General features: G+C 44.6%; 1 protein-coding gene across 2 annotated transcripts in view; it reads right to left on the reverse strand.

Annotated features, from left to right (window-relative positions):
* Positions 1 to 19,321, reverse strand: part of GALNT17 (polypeptide N-acetylgalactosaminyltransferase 17) — a 582,348-nt gene that overhangs the window by 314,571 nt on the left and 248,456 nt on the right. For both annotated transcript variants that reach the window (XM_034964282.3, XM_034964284.3), the window contains one exon: positions 11,860 to 12,026. In XM_034964282.3, the coding sequence (XP_034820173.1) occupies positions 11,860 to 12,026 (167 nt within the window). The remainder of the gene's footprint in view (positions 1 to 11,859; positions 12,027 to 19,321) is intronic.

Raw genomic sequence — 19,321 nt, forward strand, 5'->3', positions numbered from 1 at the left:
AACGCAGGAACAGAAAACCAAACACCGCATGTTCTCACTCATAAGGGAGAGTTGAACAATGAGAACACACGGACACAGAGAGGGGAGCATCACACACTGGGGCCTGTCAGGGGGTGGGGGACAAGGGGAGGGAGAGCATTAGGAGAAATACCTAATGCATGCAGGGCTTGAAACCTAGATGATGGGTTGATGGGTGCAGCAAACCACCATGGCACATGTATACCTATGTAACAAACCTGCACGTTCTGCGCATGCATCCCAGAACTTAAAGTAAAATAAAATAAAAAGTTCTTGTAAATCAATAAGACAAAGCTAAATACTCCAATAAAAAAGGGATAAGGAGTCATCAATAGGCAAACCTCTAAAAAATATATAAACATATGAAAAAGTATTCATCATCAATACTATTTTTTTAAATGCACACTTAAAAATGGAATGCCATTTCCCCTGCACCAGAACAACAAAGATGGCAAAGATTAATAAAATTCAGTGTTGGTAAGAATACAGAGAAAAAAAAGTCTTTCATATACTCTTCATGTGACATTACCACATACCTGGAAGACAGTTTATCAATTTATATTAAACATTCTCAAAGATGAATATAAAACTTTCAGAATAGGATGATGAATTTAACTCATGAATCAGAGACCACTAGTCAAAATTCACAAAAAACTACAGTAAAAGGATTTCTAAAATAGACAAACAACAACAACAAAAACCATAACCTTCCAAAGCCAGAGGAAATGCAAGACAAGACAACAGCCATGAAATTGAGGAAGCTAGAATGCAGAATCAGAGGGTTAACCAAGTGACAGATGTGTGACAGATGATCCCAAGCTAACAATGCCCAAAACTGAGAAATCAATTCGATATATACCAGAGGACACTCAAGAGGCAATGGAACCGGCAGCAGCAGGTGCCTTTGGAACTGGGGGTAAAATGGACAGACCAGAATAAGGAAGACTAGCACGAAGGCTATTTGAAAAGAAACTGATCACTAAATTCCTACTCCCACATTTTTTTTGGAGGGGGGTGGGGGGGATGGAATCTCATTCTGTTGCCCAGGCTGGAGTGCCGTGGCGCAATCTCAGCTCACTGCAACCTCCACCTCCCGGGCTCAAGTAATTCTGCTGCCTCAGCCTCCTGAGTAACTGGGATTACAGGCGTGCACCACCACACCCAGCTAATTTTTTGTATTTTTAGCGTAGACGGGGTTTCATCATGTTGGCCAGGCTGGTCTCAAATGCCTGACCTCAAGTGATCGTCCCACCTCAGCCTCCCAAAGTGCTGGGATTACAGGCGTGAGCCACCACGTCCAGCCCCCACTCCCACTTCTTGTTTCAGCCCACACAAATCACTCTATTGTCAAATCCATTAAGTCCAACTCAAGTGCACAATGTCTGATCAGCTTTTTAAAAACTGATAAAATGGACATAACATGAAATTTACTATTTTAACCATTTTAAGTATACAGTTCAGTGACATTAGGTACATACCTATTATTGTGTGATCATCATCTATTTCCACAACTTTTTTCATCTTTTCAGACAAATCCCATACCCTTAAGCAATAACTCCCCATTCCCCCTCCACCCAGCCCCTGGCTGTCTAATCACTATTTAAGAGACAATCATAAGCAGAAAAGACTCACCAGATATCTAAGGAAAGCCTCCAACATGAAAGATAGAAACTAAACATCAATGAGAAAAATGTAACTTTTAGAAACAGACTATGCAGGGAGAAAAACTTAAAACAAAAAATATTATTAACATCCTCCAGGGATAAGAAAACATATTGCTTCCAATAAAAAAGGACAATATGTTATAAAAGGAGCTTTCAGAGAATAAAAATGATCACTTGGAAGTAAAACTATGATAGCAGAAACAGAAAAAATGGATAGAAGGGAAGAATAAAAAAACTGAAGTGAGAATAAAGAAAACACAGCAAAAATATCAGATAGCAAAAGATAAGATAGCAGAGAAAAATAAGAAAATTAGAGGTTCAATTTAGGAGGCCCCAAACTAGAATAATGAAAGATGCTGAAAGAGAGAACAGAAAAAATGAGGAGGAATTATCAATTAAAATTCCAAGAAATTTCCAAAAATGGATAGACAATAGATTGAGGATGGAAGCCACTAAATGCCCCATCTAATCAATGAAAACTGACCCATATCAAGGCTCATCATTGTGAAATTTAAAACTATGGTGACAAGATAAAGACTCTACAGGCTTCCAGAAAGGAAAAAAGAACATGCAAAAAACCAGGAAATCAGAATGCCTTTGGTTCTTCTAAAACAACAACAACAACAACAACAAAGAAAGACAATAATGGAGCAAAACCATCAAAATTCTGAAAGAAGGTAACATCTAACTCAACGACACCATCATTCACCTAGAAGATGAGGCTAAAGCCATCTTTAGAGGCATGAGTGAACTTGAAAGATTTTCTCTTCCTTGCAGTCTCTCTTAAGAAGCTTCCAGGTGTTGTGTTTCACCAAAATAAGAACATAAACCAAGAGAAGAGCACAGGAGACAGCACAGAAGAGGGTCAGAGAGTCCACAAGACGGTGAAGGGAGATCCAAGACGACAACAACGCACAGCCACAGAGGCCGACCTCCATAACAGGGCAGTGTGACTTCAGATAGATGCAGCGAGAGTTGTCATTTCTAACACTGCTCCTGCAAACGTACCTCATTTTAAGCTGAGGATGGATTGCCTGAATGAGTATAGCACCCATTTTTATCTATAATTGGATGTTCTGACTACAGGCTTTCTGTCTACTGCCTGGATCAGTGGAAGACATTCACTGTATCGTATCTCGTATCTCTCAAGACATGTTCTGCTTTGACCTGCTCCTGAGGATAGGCAGTAGGTCTTGATAAGATCAGAAGCAGTAAATACAGAGAAGCCCATTGCATTCTGTCCAGATTTTTGCCTTAAGTCCAGTACCTGGTTCACACAATAGCCCACTATGGTGAGTCCCATGTTTACTGAGCTCACTCATGACTTAGCCATCTTCTCCAGAAGAGGCTTTTATAAACCCTTAGGAAGGTATATGGGTGAATGTTCTCATCCTTGACATGGTAGGAAAAGAGATATTTATTAATAAATACATTTTTAAAAATAAATAGAGGAGGTAATTAAGCAAGAAAAATAGAAAGTATCCAGATTGGAAAGTAATAAGTAAAATTATCACTATTTGAAGATAACACAATATTCTATATAGAAAGCTCTATAGAATCTACAAAAAAACCTATTGGAGCTAATAATCAAGTTCAGCAAAGTTAAAGGATACAACATGAACATACAAAAATAAGTTGTGTTTCTATACAATAACAATAAATGATGCAAAAATGAAATTAAGAAAACAATTCAATTTATAATAGTATTAAAAAGAATAAAACATTAAGAAATAAATTTAACCAAGGCAGTGTAAAATGTGTATACTGAAAACTATAAAACATTGTTGAAAGAGATTAGAGACATAAATAAATAGAAAGACATCTATGTTCATGGATTACAAGCATTAATATTATCAAGATGACAATACTCTCCAAATTGATTTACACATATAATACAATCCCAACAAAATTCTAACAGCTATTTCTCAGAGAAATGTTCAAGCTGGTCTTAAAATTAATATGTAAATGCAAGGGACCCAGAATAGACATAACAATCTTGAAAAAAGGACAAGGTGAGAGGTCTCACACTTCCCACTTTTAAAATTTACTATAAAGAAAAAGTTATCAAGACAGTGTGATCATGCCATAAGCATAGACACATAAATCAAAGAAATAGGATTGAGAGTCCCAAAATAACTCCTCATATTTACAGTAAGTTGATTTTAGACAAGGGTGCCATAACCATTCAATGAGGAAAAATTGGTCTCTTGAACAAATGCTCATGGGATAACTATATATGTAAAAAAGAAAAATAGAAAGAATTTGGATCCCTACCTCAAACCATATACAAAAATTAGCTCACAATGGATATAAACCTAAATGGAAGTGCTAGGACTATAAAACTCTTAGAAGAAAACAAAGGTTCAATTCTTTGTGACTTTGGATTAGGCAACAGTTTCTTAGATATGACACCAAAAGCTCAAGCACCCAAAGGAAAAAAAGAAAAACTGGACTTTATCAAAATTAAAAACTTTTGTGCATCCAAAGACATTATCAAGAATGTGAAAAGACAACCCACAGAAAGAGAGAAAATATTTGCAAGCATATTTGCAAAAATTAGTTGCAGAATATTTGATAAAGATGAGTATAAAGAGAATAAAGAATAATTATGAGTCAATAATTTAAAAAGTCAAATAATCAATTTTAAAATGGGCAAAGTACTTGAATAGATGTTTCTCCAAAGAAGATAGACTAATGAAAAATAAGCACATGAAAAGATGCTCAAAATAATTAGTCATTAGGGAAATGCAAATCCAAACTACAAGATACCACCTTATATCCACTAGATTGGCCACAATTTAAAAAAAGTAACAATTGTCAAGGATGTGGAGAAACTGGAACCCTCATATATGAATGGTGATCATGTAAAATGGTGCAGCTGAGGTGAAAAATAGTCTGGCTGTGGAAAACAATTTGACAGTTTCTCAAAAAGTTAACCACAGAATTATCACATAACCCAGCAATTCTACTCCTAGATATGTACCCAAGAAAACTGAAAACATATCCAAACAAAAATGTGTACATGAATATTCATAGCCCTATTATCCCTAATAGCCCCAAAGTAGAAACAACCCAAATGTCTATCAACTGATAAACTGATAAACAGATAAATAAAATGTGCTGTATCTATACTCAGAATATTATTCAGTCATACAAAGAATGAAGTACTTATATATGCCACAATTTGGTTGAACCTTGAAAACATTATGTTCAGTGAAAGAAGCCAGGAAAAAAGGCCACATGTTGTAGATTTCATTTATTATCAAATGTCCAGAAGAGGCAAATTTATCATAACAGAAAATACATTAATATTTGGCAAGGAATGGGGTAAGGGTAGAATTGGGAGAGGCTACTCCCAGGTTCAGGGTTTATTTTGCAGGTGATGACAATGTTCTGGAATTACGTAGTGGTGATAGGTGCAAATCATTTGAATATACTGAAAATCACTGAATTGTATACTTCATTTTTTGTTTTTTTGAGACAGACTCTTGCTGTGATGCCCAGGCTGGAGTGCAATGGCATGATCTCGGCTCAATGCAACCTCCGCCTCCCAGGTTCAAGTGATTCTCCTGCCCCCATCTCCCGAGTAGCTCAGACTACAGGCACGTGCCACCACACCCAGCTAATTTTTGTATTTTTAGTAGAGACAAGGTTTCCCCATATTGGCCAGGCTGGTCTCAAACTCCTGACCTCAAGTGATCTGCTCGCCTTGGCCTCTCAAAGTGCTGGGATTACAGGTGTGAGCCACAGTGCCTGGTCTATTTTATTTTTATAGTATATTTTATGGTATGTGAATTACATCTCAATCAGAAGTGAGGAAAAATAAAGAATGGCTATGCATGAACCAGTGATGGAGTGTGTCAAGTATTATGACTGTGATACCTCTGTGCACCCGAATTCCTCCATCCTGGTCACTCAAACAAAGATCAAGGCAAACACAGTAAGTTCATCATTGGACCAATGGAGCTACAAAGACCCAGGATGACCATCTGGGAGACAGAGGCCTTACAGGTTTGAATTGTTCTGGGCTTGAGTGGTAGATCCTATTGGACAATTCCAATGGGAAACTGTCAGAACATATAAAGTGGAGCAGACTGCCCAGTGTGTCCTGATGCTGAGAATCACAAGTGATCCCAGTTTAAGAAGGGAGGGGGCCGAGTGATATGGTTTGTCCCCTCCAAATCTCATGTTGAAATGTGATCCCCAATATTGAAGGTGGGGCCTGGTGGTAGGTGTTTGGGTCATGCACGCGGAAGGCTTGGTGCCATTCTTATGGAATTCAGTGAGTTCTCAATCTTAGTTCCCATGAAATCAGACTGTTAAAAAGAGCCTGGCACCTCCTCCCCTCTCTCTCTCCACTCATCATGTGACCTCACCAGCTCCCCTTCCTCTTCTACCATGAGTGGAAGCTTCTGAAACCCTCACCAGAAGCAGATGCTGGCATCATGCTTCTTGTACAGTCTACAGAACCGTGCGTGAAATAAATTACTTTCCGTTATAAATTACCTAGACTCAAGTATTCTTTGTAGAAAGACAAATGGACTAAGAAACCACGGAAGAGAAGAACAGCTGCAAAAAGAAGATCAGGGGAGAATCAGCAGAGAGTAGTGTCGGGGCACCAGGAGGAGTGATACACCCCATCAAGGAAGCTGCGTGACAATATCAGATGGTGCCAAAAGATCTGGGCAGCAAAATGCTCGCTGGACTTGGTGAGCAGTGATTTCTAGCAAATGTTGCCTGAATGATTTCAGCTGGATGTACAGAGTACAAAGAATTGCATCTTACCTGGGCTTAACACAGGCCAATGTCAATATTCAAACTGAGTGAAACAAATGACTTAAAATAAAAACAAAATTCCCTGACAAAGGAAAATCTGCAGTCTCATCTTGTCTGCTTCTCCAGAGTGCCCCGGCTTTGTACACCCATTCCCTGAGCCCATCTTGACCAGAGCTTAGTGAGTCTGAGAATAGATCAATCTGCCCTCATTAAAATGATGTTTGCAGAGCTTTTTTAATAAAAAAAAAAAAAGGGCACTGATTATGCTTTACACTTCAGGGGGAAAAAGCAGAACATTAACTTGTTTATACTATTGATCTTAACTATGCAAAATGTGCATTAAAGAGGGTAAGGGCATGGGCGAATGAGCAGTTGCCTCTGGTTAGTCTCTTCAGTATTTATTTTTTTCCAATTATATTTGCTTTTTGATACATTCGAATTTTCCAACAAAGAGCACACATTACTTTTAAGATCAGAAAACAAAATTGTAAGGCTGGGAAAAAAAGTTTTAATCAAATGTGAACTAGCAAGCAGGAACAACAATATTAATGTAAGAAGAACTAAATTCAAGGCAAAAGAAACAGAGTATGCTTCTAAGATAAAGAGAGCATTACATAATGGTAACAACCATCACTATTAATGAAGCCATGCAGATACAAATCTATAGTTGCCAAAGAAACTGACAACAAGATACCAGAAAACAAGTATTAGGAACACAGGAAGGAAGAGTCATTATAAAAGGAGATTTTAAAACACCATTATCAAAAAGACTTAAAAAAAATAAACTCATAGCCTACCAGAATACACAAAATTGATGTCTGGCAGGAATTCAATTCCATGATTACAGTGTGTGGGGGTCTTTTTAAATAGATGTAGAACATTTACAAAACTCGATAATACCAGTTACAAAGAACATCTTAATAAAATGAAAAATATTAGATTCCTCTTCTAGTTCAAGAGAAGAGATTTCTGGCCTGGGGAAAAACATAGAGAACAGAACCAGGAACTGAAAAGAGGGAGATCATGTTAATATCGTCAACTCCCGGTCCCCTGGGTATTTGGGAGAGGAGGAGGAGGATGATGAATGGATATTGATTTATGGTCTGGCTGAACCAAATACCTCCTCCTCCCATTTTCTTACTCACTGAACATCTTCATGTAGAACTGAAATGTGAACCATTAAAATGGGACTCACAGACAAGGCTCAAGGCGTGGTTACCTAACCCAATGGTTCTCAAAGTGTGCTCCCCACACAAGCTACGTAAGCATCAAATAGGAGCTTATAAGAAATGCACATTTTCAGCCTTACCCCAAGCCTCCTGAAGCAGAACTTCCTCCAGGGTGGAGTCCCAGGGGGTTCTTACACTAAAACATTTGCTGCTAAAGGTATATAAATACCCCAGCTTCCTCACCCTTGGAGCAAGTTAACTCTGAGGTCTGAGTTTACACTGGCTCTTGGAATTTCCCCAGTGAAATTAAGCTCCATCACCCACACTACCAATCTTTTGGGGATGCTTTCCCTTCACATTCTTACTTCCCCAGTCCCCTACTGGTGCTCTCTTCACCTCTCAAATAAACTACTTGCACTCTTGATGTGAATAAACCCATCTACTTGAAGATGTTTATTTCAGGGTCTGCTTCTGGGGGAAACTAAATGAAGATACCTACTAATATGGTTTGAATATTTGTCCCCTCCAAATCTCATGTTGAAATGTGACCCCCAATGTTGGAGGTGAGGCCTGGTGGGAAATGTTTGGGTCATGGGGGTGGATCCCTCATTTGTGGCTCGATGCCTCCTTCATGGTAATGAGGAAGTTCTCACAGAGTCTGGGACCTCCCCACCACTCTCTTGTTCCCTCTCTCATCATGTGACACTCACCTGCTCCCCTTCCCTTCTGCCATAACTAGAAGTTTCTGAGGCCTCACCAGAAGCGAAGCAGATGCTGGTGCCATGGTTCTTGTACATTCTGCAGAACCGTGAGACAAATAAAACCTCCTTTTTAAATAAATCACCCAAGGCCAGGCATGGTGACTCACACCTGTAATCCCAGCACATTGGGAGGCTGAGGCAGGAGGATCATTTGAGCCCAGGAGTTTGAGACTAGCCTAAGCAACATGCCAAAACCCCATTTCTACAAAAAATATATATAAAAATTAGCTAGGCATGATGGCACATGCCTGTGGTCCCAGCCTCTCAGGGGGCTGAGACAGGAGGATCACCTGAGCCTAGGAGTTGGAGGCTGCAACAAGCTGTGATCACACCACCGCACTCCAGCCTGGGTGACAGAGTGAGAGACCCTGTCTCAAAATCAATCAATCAATCTGTCAATCAGTGAGTCACCCAGCCTCAGGAATTCCTTTATAGCAACACGAAAGGGACTAATACACCTACTGAACCCACTAAGTGTCTAACCCTGTACTGGAGATCCTTGCGGTCAAGGAGCTGGAGTTATGGCTGAGATTGCCTTAACCTTCCCTTCCTCCTCCTGGGCTGGGCTCTACCTAGATTTCCTCAGGAGAGGGTGCACCATTGGCAGTGAGTCTTCACCCCAATCCAGCCCGATCTGCAGTTCATGCTCCTCTCTGGGTGTTCTAGCCCCGGGCCACCTCCAGTCATTTTGCCACTAGCTCACACCTGCGCTTTTCTTAGTGCTACCTGGCTTCATCATGCACTCCCTTGTTGAAAGACTTACTGAGTTTCAACCACCAGCCAGGCCCTGGGAAACATCCCACCCAGTTCAGAGAGTCCACTGTGCAGACACACCGCATGCTAGTAAGTGCAACAGCTAGTAGCAAGGTGCTAAGATAGCACAGAACCAGGGCCTCATTATCCTAAGGGTGTATAAATACCCCAGCTCCCTCACACTTGGAGCAAGTTAACTCTGAGGTCTGGGTTTACACTTGCTCCTGGATTTTCCCCAGTGGAATTAAGCTCTGACACCGACAGTACCAATCTTTTTACAATGTCTTCCCTTCACAGTCTTACTTCCCCACTCAGAGATCAGAGGAGGCTTCTCTGAGGAAGTGCTCTGCTGGAGACAGCTGGGAAACAGGTGGGACTTAGAAGGCTGATGAAGGGGGCCACAGGAACAGGGAGTTCGAGAGAAGAGATTTCTGGCCTGGGGAAAATATGCAGGGGTGTGTGGAAGGACTGCTGGAGCAAGAGGTCTGTGGTAGGTGCAGAGAAAGGCCACAGAGCAGAGAGCCGTGGGCATGTCAAGGAAAGAGACTTTGCTGCACAACTTAGAGGCTTCCAGAAACTGAAAGAGCCTCCTTCTCACAAGGAGACAATCATTCTCAGGTTTAGAAGAATCTATAGATAACTAATGGCCAAAGGTAAGGAAATAAAACTAAGGATGTGAAAAATCCAACAAATGACCCATCTCTGTAAGCCAGAGGTCCCAGAGAAGGCAAACCACTGGGCCCAGGGGCACCCAAGCCCTTCAGAAGAGTGGGCCGGTTCAGAAGGGGCCAGGGATATCAGCTCCCAGGCTGATTAAATAGGAGAGGCTCATTCCTGTGCTCCTCAAGATAATCCGGTTTTAAACAGGACCCATGGCATTGCCTCCTCACCATCTTCCGGACGACGGAGCAGCTTGCAGGGTAATCCCTCTCCTACCCAGCACGATGAAAGGAAGGGGTTTAGCCTACTCCTAATCCTGTAGTTGCTTAGAAGATAAGCTTTCTTGGCCTTCAGGCACTCACTCTAGCTGGCTTTCTTTTATCTCATGAGCTTGTGGGGGTGGCTCCCAGCAGTGAGCACACTGAATTTTGCAGGTTGGGATCCAACACAAAGGCACCATTAGCAGCACCCACCCCCACTGCCCTGGATGCCACGCCTTTGTCCAACTGTTAAATATCTCCAAGGATCTCCCAGGAGTTTTGTTATTGACATGCAATATTTGCCTGTTGTACAGTTTTCATTGAGCCATCATTCCTAGTAGCGCTGAATTCCAGAAGATGAGCAAACACCACTCATTTCTACTTAAGATCATTTTGGTCACAGTGGCCCAGAGGAGAATTCCAATGTAGATAAACAGTTCCTAACACGGGATGGAATTTTTTATTTTGCTTTTTGGAGAAGGACAACAAAGATGGGGTGTGGGGTGGGGAGTGGAGGAGGAATTCAGCTCTTCACTGTCATCTACTTTAGCTAATGAGAAGAAGGAAGTTCATCTAGATCCATGGCCAGTCAATGATTCTTATGAGCCCTAGAGCAGCGGTCCTCAACCTTTTTGGCATCAGGGAGCGGCTTTGTGGAAGACAATTTTTCCATGTAACGTGGGGGTCAGGGGAGATGGTTTCAGGATGAAACTATTCCACCTTAGATCATCAGACATTAGATTCTCATAAAAAGGTTGCAACCAGCCAGGCACGGTGGCTCATGGCCTGTAATCCCAGCACTTTGGGAGGCTGAGGAGGGCAGATCACCTGAGGTCAGGAGTTCGAGACCAGCCTGACCAACACAGCAAAACCCTGTCTCTACTAAAAATACAAAAATTAGCCAGGCATGTTGGTGTGTGCCTGTAGTCCCAGCTACTCGGGAGGCTAAGGCAGGAAAATCGCTTGAACCTGAGATGTGAAGGTTGCAGTGAGCCAAGATCGTACCACTGCACTCCAGCCTGGGTGATGGAGCGAGACTCCATCTCAAAAAAAAAACGGGGGGGGGGTACAACCTAGATCACTTGCTTGTGCAGTTCACAACAGGGTTCATGCTCCTATGAGAAGCTAATGCTACTGCTGATCTGACAGGAGGTGGAGCTCAGGCAGTAATTCCAGCATTGGGGAGCGGCTGTAAAAATAAATGAAGCTTTGCTTGCTCTCCTGCCACTCACCTCCTGCTGTGGAGCCCAGTTCCTAACAGGCCACAGACTGCTACTGGTCCATGGCCCTGGGGTTGGGGACCCCTGCTCTAGAGGACTCAAGGAATAATAGACCAGGGTAAGCCTAGATATCTTCCTCTAAAAAAATCTTGGGCCGGGCACGGTGGCACACTCCTGTAATCCCAGCACTTTGGGAAGCTGAGGTGAGCGGATCACCTGAGTTCAGGAGTTCGAGACTAGCCTGGCCAACATGGTGAAACCCCATCTCTACTAAAAATACAAAAATTAGCCAGGCGTGGTGCCGGGTGCCTGTAATCCCAGCTACTCGGGAGGCTGAGGCAGGAGAATCGCTTGAACCCGGGAGGTGGAGGTTGCAGTGAGCTGAGATCATGCCACTGCACTCCAGCCTGGGCGACACAGCAAGACTCCATCTCAAAAAAAGAAAAAGAAAAAATATCCCATTCCCCAGATATGCTCCAGGGACCAGGAGACACAGATGCTCGGGCTCGCGTTGGAATGAAAGTGGCATTTCCCCCTGCTGTCATCATGTCCTGTGCACAGGTCAGCCACCCCTGTACCTTCGTCGCTGTTGTCATCCACCAGAATGATTTCCTTCAGCAGGTGTGTGGGTGTGTGATTGACGGCACTGTGCACGGACCGCAGGATCACCGACAGGGCCTCGTTCACGAAGATGAATATGATGGATATCTGGGGCAGGTCCTTGGAGTACTTGAGCTCCTTACACCTGGGGAAGGAGAGATCGGAAATGCAGAGTCAGAGGAAGGATAAAAGCTCAGGCACTGCAGCTGGACATAGTGTAAGATTTCAGCCGAATCCTCATCCAGTCGTCCCAAGGCGTGAATCACTGGTTCCCTTAGGCTTCTCCTTGGCTAAGAACTGAGAATAAACCCTAAGGGGGACAGCATTAACAGATGCAGCCCCACTTCCCCCAGATTCACCACCCTACAGGTGGTGAGTTAGAATGTTAGCACTGTGATAGCAGGAACCTCTACTATAATATAATATGGAGCACTTAGTGGGTTCAGTAGATGCCTTCATTTGGGTTCCCCCAGAAACAGAGCCTGAAACAAAGGTTTGAGTGCAAGTAGTTTATTTTGGAGGTGAAGAGAGCATCACTAGGGGAGTCCCAGGCATCAGTCCCAGGCATATGTCTACCTGCATCTACCTGTGCCATCTACCTGCATCTACCTGTGCCGCCTACCTGTGCCCTGAGCTTCAGGGCACACCTGCACAACTTCTGACTCCAGCCCCTCCATTTCCTTGCCTGAAACCTTCTTTGCTGATGCCTAAGCGATTACTCCACCCCCTAAATCTCTCAACTAGAGACCACCCGGGACACGGCGCAGTGGCTCACACCTGTAATTTCAGCAATTTGGGAGGCCGACGTGGGAGCGTCGCTTGAGGCCAGGAGTTTAAGACCAGCCTGGGCAACATAGCAAGATCCTGTACCTATAAAAAATTTTTAAATTAGCCAGGTGCAGTGGTGCATGGCTGTATTCACAGCTACTCGGGAGGCTGGGGTGGGAGGATCACTTGAGCCCGGGAGGTCAAGGCTACCATGAGCTATGATCATGCCAATGTACTCCAGCCTGGGTAACATAATGAGACCCTGTTCCCCCTCCCCGTCCCCCAAAAAAAGAACACCAGGAACTGATGTATTAGGTTGGTGCAAAAGTAATTGCGGGTTTTGCCATTACTTTTAATGCCATTAAAAGTACTTTTTTGCCATTAAAAGTAATGGCTAAACCCTCAATTACTTTTGCACCAACCTAATACAAATACCCCAGCTCCCTCAGCCCAAGAGCAGGTTAAATGTAAATTTCCGCAGCAGGATTAAGCCCCCATCACCCACAGGAGCAATCTTCATAACACACCCTTTGGAGAGGGGATGTCTTTCCCTCCCAGTCTTACTCACCGCTCCCCTAGTGATGCTCTCTTCACCTCCAAAATAAACTACTTGCACTCAAACCCTTTGTTTCAGGCTCTGTTTCTGGGGGAACCCAAATGAAGGCATCTACTGAACCCACTAAGTGCTCTGTATTATGTTATACTAGAGGTTCCTGCTATCACGGAGCTAACATTCCAGGATAGGAAATAAAACACCCACGCCAATAATCATAGTCAAGGAAAAGGACCCTACACCTGGAGGAGTGTGCAACCTAAGGCACACCAGCTCTTCTTCGGGAAGTCCTAGAACCTCCCTGGAGACAGGAGACAGGACAACCTGCTGACATCCCTCCCTCAGAATACCCAGCAGCCCTCATATGCCCGAGCGCAGTGATTAAAGGGAAGAATTCCTCTCATCCAGTATGGACTCCAGAGCATAGAGCTTTGGCCTTCTCCACGGCTCCAGGTGATGTAAGAGATGATTTAGTACCCGGGGAATGTGCTCTGCTTCTCTCAGTCACAGGTGAACCGAGAGTCTGTCCAGGGAGCACTGAGGAATTTCATTTCATGCTTACGCCTAAGCCACATTGGAAATAGCAAAGAGAAACACAGTGGAATGGAGTGCCGAGGTACCTGCACTTTAATGCATCCTTCTTCTCCTTATGGGAGATTGCACAATATATAGCACAACGGAATAGGGAGCAGAACAAAGAAAACAGATGAAGCCATGGAGTGAGAGAGAAGCAGAGCTGAAGAGGGAGCAAGAAATACGGCTGTTTCTTATGCTGAGCAGCTTGGGCTATGTCAGGCCATATTAATCATGTAGGCAATTTTCAGAAGAAAATAAAGTTTTGTTACAATATGTGTTTGTGTCTCCTGGAGAAGATCGTCCAGGGACGCATTGATCAAGCAGCCTCATTTTTACCATGCTGCTGTAAATCTACTTCTGGGGGCTGCCAGGGAGATTACAGTGATTATTGACGGGCTCACAGGCAGTTGGCAGGAATCATCTCATTGACTGTGTGGTGGTCCACAAAACAAGAGCACTCCAGAGGGTCCCTCAGAGGCTGGTCTCGAACTCCTGGCCTGAGGTGATCTGCCTGCCTCGGCCTTCCCAAGTGCTGGGATTACAGGCATGTGCTGCCACACCTGGTCAATTTTTGTATTTTTAATAGAGATGGGGTTTCACCATGTTGGCCAAGCTGGTCTTGAACTCCTGACCTCAAGCGATCTGTGCACCTCGGCCTCCCAAACTGCTGGGACTACAGACATGAGCCACCGCACCCAGCCAATTTCTTGATTTCTTCATCTCTGCCCTAAAAGCCCCAACTAGGAGAAGGTCCTCTGCAGCCAGGTGCACCATGCCCATGGCCTGCTGGGGGCAAAGTATTCCCACATAGTATCACTGAGCCGGGTCAGGTTTGATTTCCCTTCAAGGGGGATGTGGGTGAGCACAAGCCGGCTCCACCTCCCCTGGGGTTAATCAGGCTGGAGGGAATGTGGATAAAGCTCATGTGGGAGAGTGTTCTGCCCCCAAGCCCTGGAACTGAAGAATCCCAGGCAGGGAGGAGCCAAGGTTGCCCTCAGTCACTCTGGGCCTTGCAAAAGTACTGTGCTAATGAGCCACTGCAGCACTTCAGCCACTGTGCACCAAGGCCTGACTCTGTCGTCACCATCATCCCTCAGGGCAGGGGCACAGAAGAGGATCTTAAAGGGGCTGGATATGGAAGGTGCACTGTGCATGCTCAGACGGCTGGGCAGATGACTGCCGGGCTGGGCAGGTGACCACTGGGCCTGAGCTCAGCCTCCAGCCCTTGTCTCTTGGGTCTGTCTAAGGCGAGCGCTCCCCTTTCGAGGGTCTACCTGGGTTTCTCGGTATCGCTTGGCTCACATGGGCGAAACTGTGTGGCCGATCTGCAGGCCTTCCTGGCTGCTTGCCTCAACTCTAGCTCCCAAGTGCAGTGATGCCCCTCAGTCTCTGCCCTAACATCTGCCACACCCAAGGGACAGGACCAATCACCATGCACTGCCCCACCCCAATCACCCAGAGTTCTGGGATATGAGGGCTAAAGCACATTAAACACTTCTAACAAGGCAGTTGTCAATGCAATGCAGGAGATGCTAAGTGTCAAACGAAGTATCAACAACAGCTGTAATAGATGGGCTAAGCTGGACCAGGAAGGTGGGGATGGTGAGCTCCAGGCTGGATCTGAATGGATAGATCTCACTGAATTAGACTTGCATGGTCAAGAACAGAGGGAGAAATGGGATATCAGAGCTCTACTGAGCACAGAGGCACTCTTCCTTGACCTTCCAGGAGAAATCTTGTAAGCTTTAGAGATTACACGGTAAAGAGCTAGACTCACAATGCAATGACAGCCTCACACCAGGCTCTGCAAATTCCTACCGGGCTAATTCCTATTCATTTCCAAAGTGCTCCATAAACATGCAGAAGATCATGAGCATTAATTAATAAAGTCTTTACCGCTGATGAAGGTCCGTGTTCTCTGGGCACTCAGGCCTCTCCACCACATGCTACCCTCAAACTCTCAGAGCTCTGGAAGGCAACATGGGACGGAAACTGTGGGATTCTGATGGAAAAGGTAGTTTGAGTCAGAGAACACCACCTTGACATCCTCAGAGTAGCTGCAAGACAATGAGAAAACCCTTGAGAACTGCAGCACACTGTGGACATACCCATCTTCACATCGTCTCTTTCCACTGCCAGAGGAAATTCTGCCACCAGACACCCTTCCTAAGGTCTCCACCTACCATGCGGACGTGGGATGTGCCAGTTACCACAACCATGTGAGCCAGGTCCTTAAAATAAACCTCTCTCTGCTCAACATCACTAATTAGAGAAATGCAAATCAACACTACACTGAGATACCACGTCACATCCATTAAGATGGCTACTGTTAAAACAAAAAACAAAAAAACAAAACAAAACAAAACAAAAACCTGAAAATAACAAGTGTTGAAGAGGATGCGGAGAAATTGAAACCCTTGTGCGCTGTTGATGGAAGGGGAGGATGTTACGGCCGCCGTGGAAAATAGTATGGTGGGGGGTCCGTTAACAGTAGAGTAGCAATTCCACTTCCGGGTATATACCCAGAAGAACTGAAAGCAGAGTCTTGAAGAGATACTTGTACCCGCATGTTCATAGAGCATTATTCGCAGCTAAATGTTGGAAGCAATCCAGGTGTTCATCAATAGACAAATGAATCAACAAAATGTAGTTTGTGGAGTCAGCCTTCCTAATCCACAGCTTCTGTATTTTCATATTCAACCAACCACAGAGGGAAAACATCCCCAAAATCAAGATAAAAAAAACACAGAGCGAAGCATAGCAACTCACATCTGTAGCCTTAACTACTTGGGAGGCCAAGGTGGGAAGAGTGCTAGAAGCCAGGATTTCAAGACCAGCTTGGGGAACACAGTGAGACCCCATCTCTAAAAGTAAAAATTAGCCAGGCATGGTGGCACATGCCTGCAGTTTCAGCCACTCAGGAGCCTGAGGTGGGAGGATTGCTTGAGGCCAGGACTTCAGGGTTACAGTGAGCTATGACCGCACCACTGCACTCCAGTCTGGGCGACAGAGCAAGACTCAGTCTCAATAACAATAATAATAATGATACAAAATCAATACACGTAACAATTATTTACATGACATTTATACCGCATTAGATATTATAAGTAATCTAGAGATGATTTAAAGTATATGTGAGGATGTGCATAGTTTATGTACAAAAATTATGTCATTTTATGTGAGGGATTTCCTTGAGCTTCCAGGGATTTTGGTATCCAAGGGGGGTCTGGAGCCAATCCCCTTCAGATACCAAGGGATGGCTGTGTATATATAAAATGGAATGTTATCCAGTTTTAAAAAGGAAGGAAATTCTGCAATATACTACCACATGGATGAACTTTGAGGATTACTAGGTGAAATAAGCTAATCACAAAACATAAATTCTGTATGATTCTACTTACAGCAGTTACCTAGAATGGTCCAATTCATAGACAGAAAATAGAAAAGAGGTTATCAGGGGACAGGGAAGGGGGAATGGGAAATTATTGTGATTGGGTGCAGTGTTTCTGTTTCAGATGAGGAAAATGTCCTGGAGATGGATGGTGGTGGCAGTTACATGACAATGTAAATGTGCTTAATGCCAGTGAACCACTTAAAAATGGTTAGGATGGTAAATTTTATGTTATGTATATTTTAACACAATAAAAAATGGGAAAAATAAATAAATTCATTCTCTCTCTCTACCTCCCCATCCTGCCCCTGCCCAATTCCTCCTCTTTCTCTAGGGAACCAGAATGAACGCACTGCCCTTTGGTTTGGAAAAGAAGATTACACCAGATTGCGGTGTCACACCTCATCAGAACCTTGTCACTGCAACCTCTCCTTCCTGTCACCACTTCAAGAGCCTCTGACCCCACACCGAGGGATGCCCAGGAGGACCACCTCGTTTCGGTTACTGCAGTGCAATTATCTCAAACCCCCATGGCTTTTCCTGGACCTCACTGACACCCAGAACAGCTGCAGTTGGACCACCTTTGACTTCAACAGTCATAATCTCACTTCATCCCAGTTCTCCAGCCTCGTAGTCCCAAAACCCTTACTCTTAGACTTCCAGGCCCTGGGACGCTTGTTTGTTTTGTTCTGTTTTTGTTTTTGTTTTTTTGAGATGGAGTCTTGCTTTTGTGGCCCAGGCTAGAGTGCAATGGCGTGATCTCGACTCACTGCACCCTCCGCCCCCTGGGTTCAAGCGATTCTTCTGCCTCAGCCTCCCAAGTAGCTGGGATTACAGACACCTGCCACCACACCCGGCTAATTTTTCTATTTTTATTAGAGACGAGGTTTCACCATGTTGTCCAGGCTGGTCTTGAACTCCTGACCTCAGGCGATCTGCCCACTTCGGCCTCCCAAAGTGCTAGGATTACAGGCGTGAGCCACCACGCCTAGCCATTTTGTTTTGTTTTTTTAATCTATTAGCCCTTCCCTGGTTTCAAGTTCGTCCAGTCCAACTGGACTCTCCATACTTCCTTCAACCAGGCTCTGCCTTTTGCCAACCCCACAGTTCTCCTGTCCCTCTGCCTTTCTTTCCCACAAGTGCTGAAGGACCCCAGCTCTAGACAGAACCACCCACTTGCCTCTTCTCCCCTTTTCTTACACAGCTGACACTGCAGGCTGCAGGACCAAGTCTCACATTCATGCAGCTGCAAAGGAGACACCTCCAGGGGCTCCACTCTTTGTGCCGCAGGTTTCTTTTCTTTTCTTTTTTCTGAGACGGAGTCTTGCTCTGTAGCCCAGGCTGGAGTGCCATGGCATGATCTCAGCTCACTGCAACCTCCACCTCCCAGGTTCAAACAATTCTCCTGCCTCAGCCTCCTGATTAGCTGGGATTACAGGCATGCACCACCACGCCCAGCTAATTTTTGCATTTTTAGTAAAGATGGGGTTCCACCATGTTAGCCAGGCTGGTCTCGAACTCCTGACCTCAGGTGATCCGCCCGCCTCGGCCTCTCAAAGTGCTGGGATTCCAGGCCTGAGCCCCCACACCTGGCCTGCTCTGCAGGCTTCTTTCTGTTCTAGGTCAGAACCCTGGATTTCATTACCCTTCACTGTCCTCTACCTTTTGCCAAGTTCCTTGGGCCAACCTCCCAGTCTGCAAGGGATTGTGCCTCCTACTCCACAGAGAAATCAATACCATCAGCCCTAATTTCCACATGTGGTCCACAGGTCTGTAGCATCTGCAACAGCATCGTCTGGGGGCTTGTTAGAAATAAAAATCCCTAGGACCAAGCCAGGCGTGGTGGCTCACGCCTGGAATCCCAGCACTTTGGGAGGTAGAGGCAGCGGACCACTGGAGGTCAGGAGTTCAAGACCAGTCTGGCCAACATGGTGAAATCCCACCTCTACCAAGAAATATAAAAATCAGCTGGGCGTGGTGGCACACACCTGTAGTCCCAGCTACTCAGGAGGCTGAGGTGGGAGGATACCTTGAGCCTGGGAGGCAGAGATTGCAGTGAGTCAATATCGCGCCTCTGCACTCCAGCCTGGGTGATGGAGCGAGATCCTGTCTTAAAAAAAAAAAACAAAAAACCCAGGCTCCTCCCAGACCT

This window comes from Pan paniscus, chromosome 6 (genome assembly GCF_029289425.2).
Source record: "Pan paniscus chromosome 6, NHGRI_mPanPan1-v2.0_pri, whole genome shotgun sequence".
NCBI classification, from domain to species: domain Eukaryota; kingdom Metazoa; phylum Chordata; class Mammalia; order Primates; family Hominidae; genus Pan; species Pan paniscus.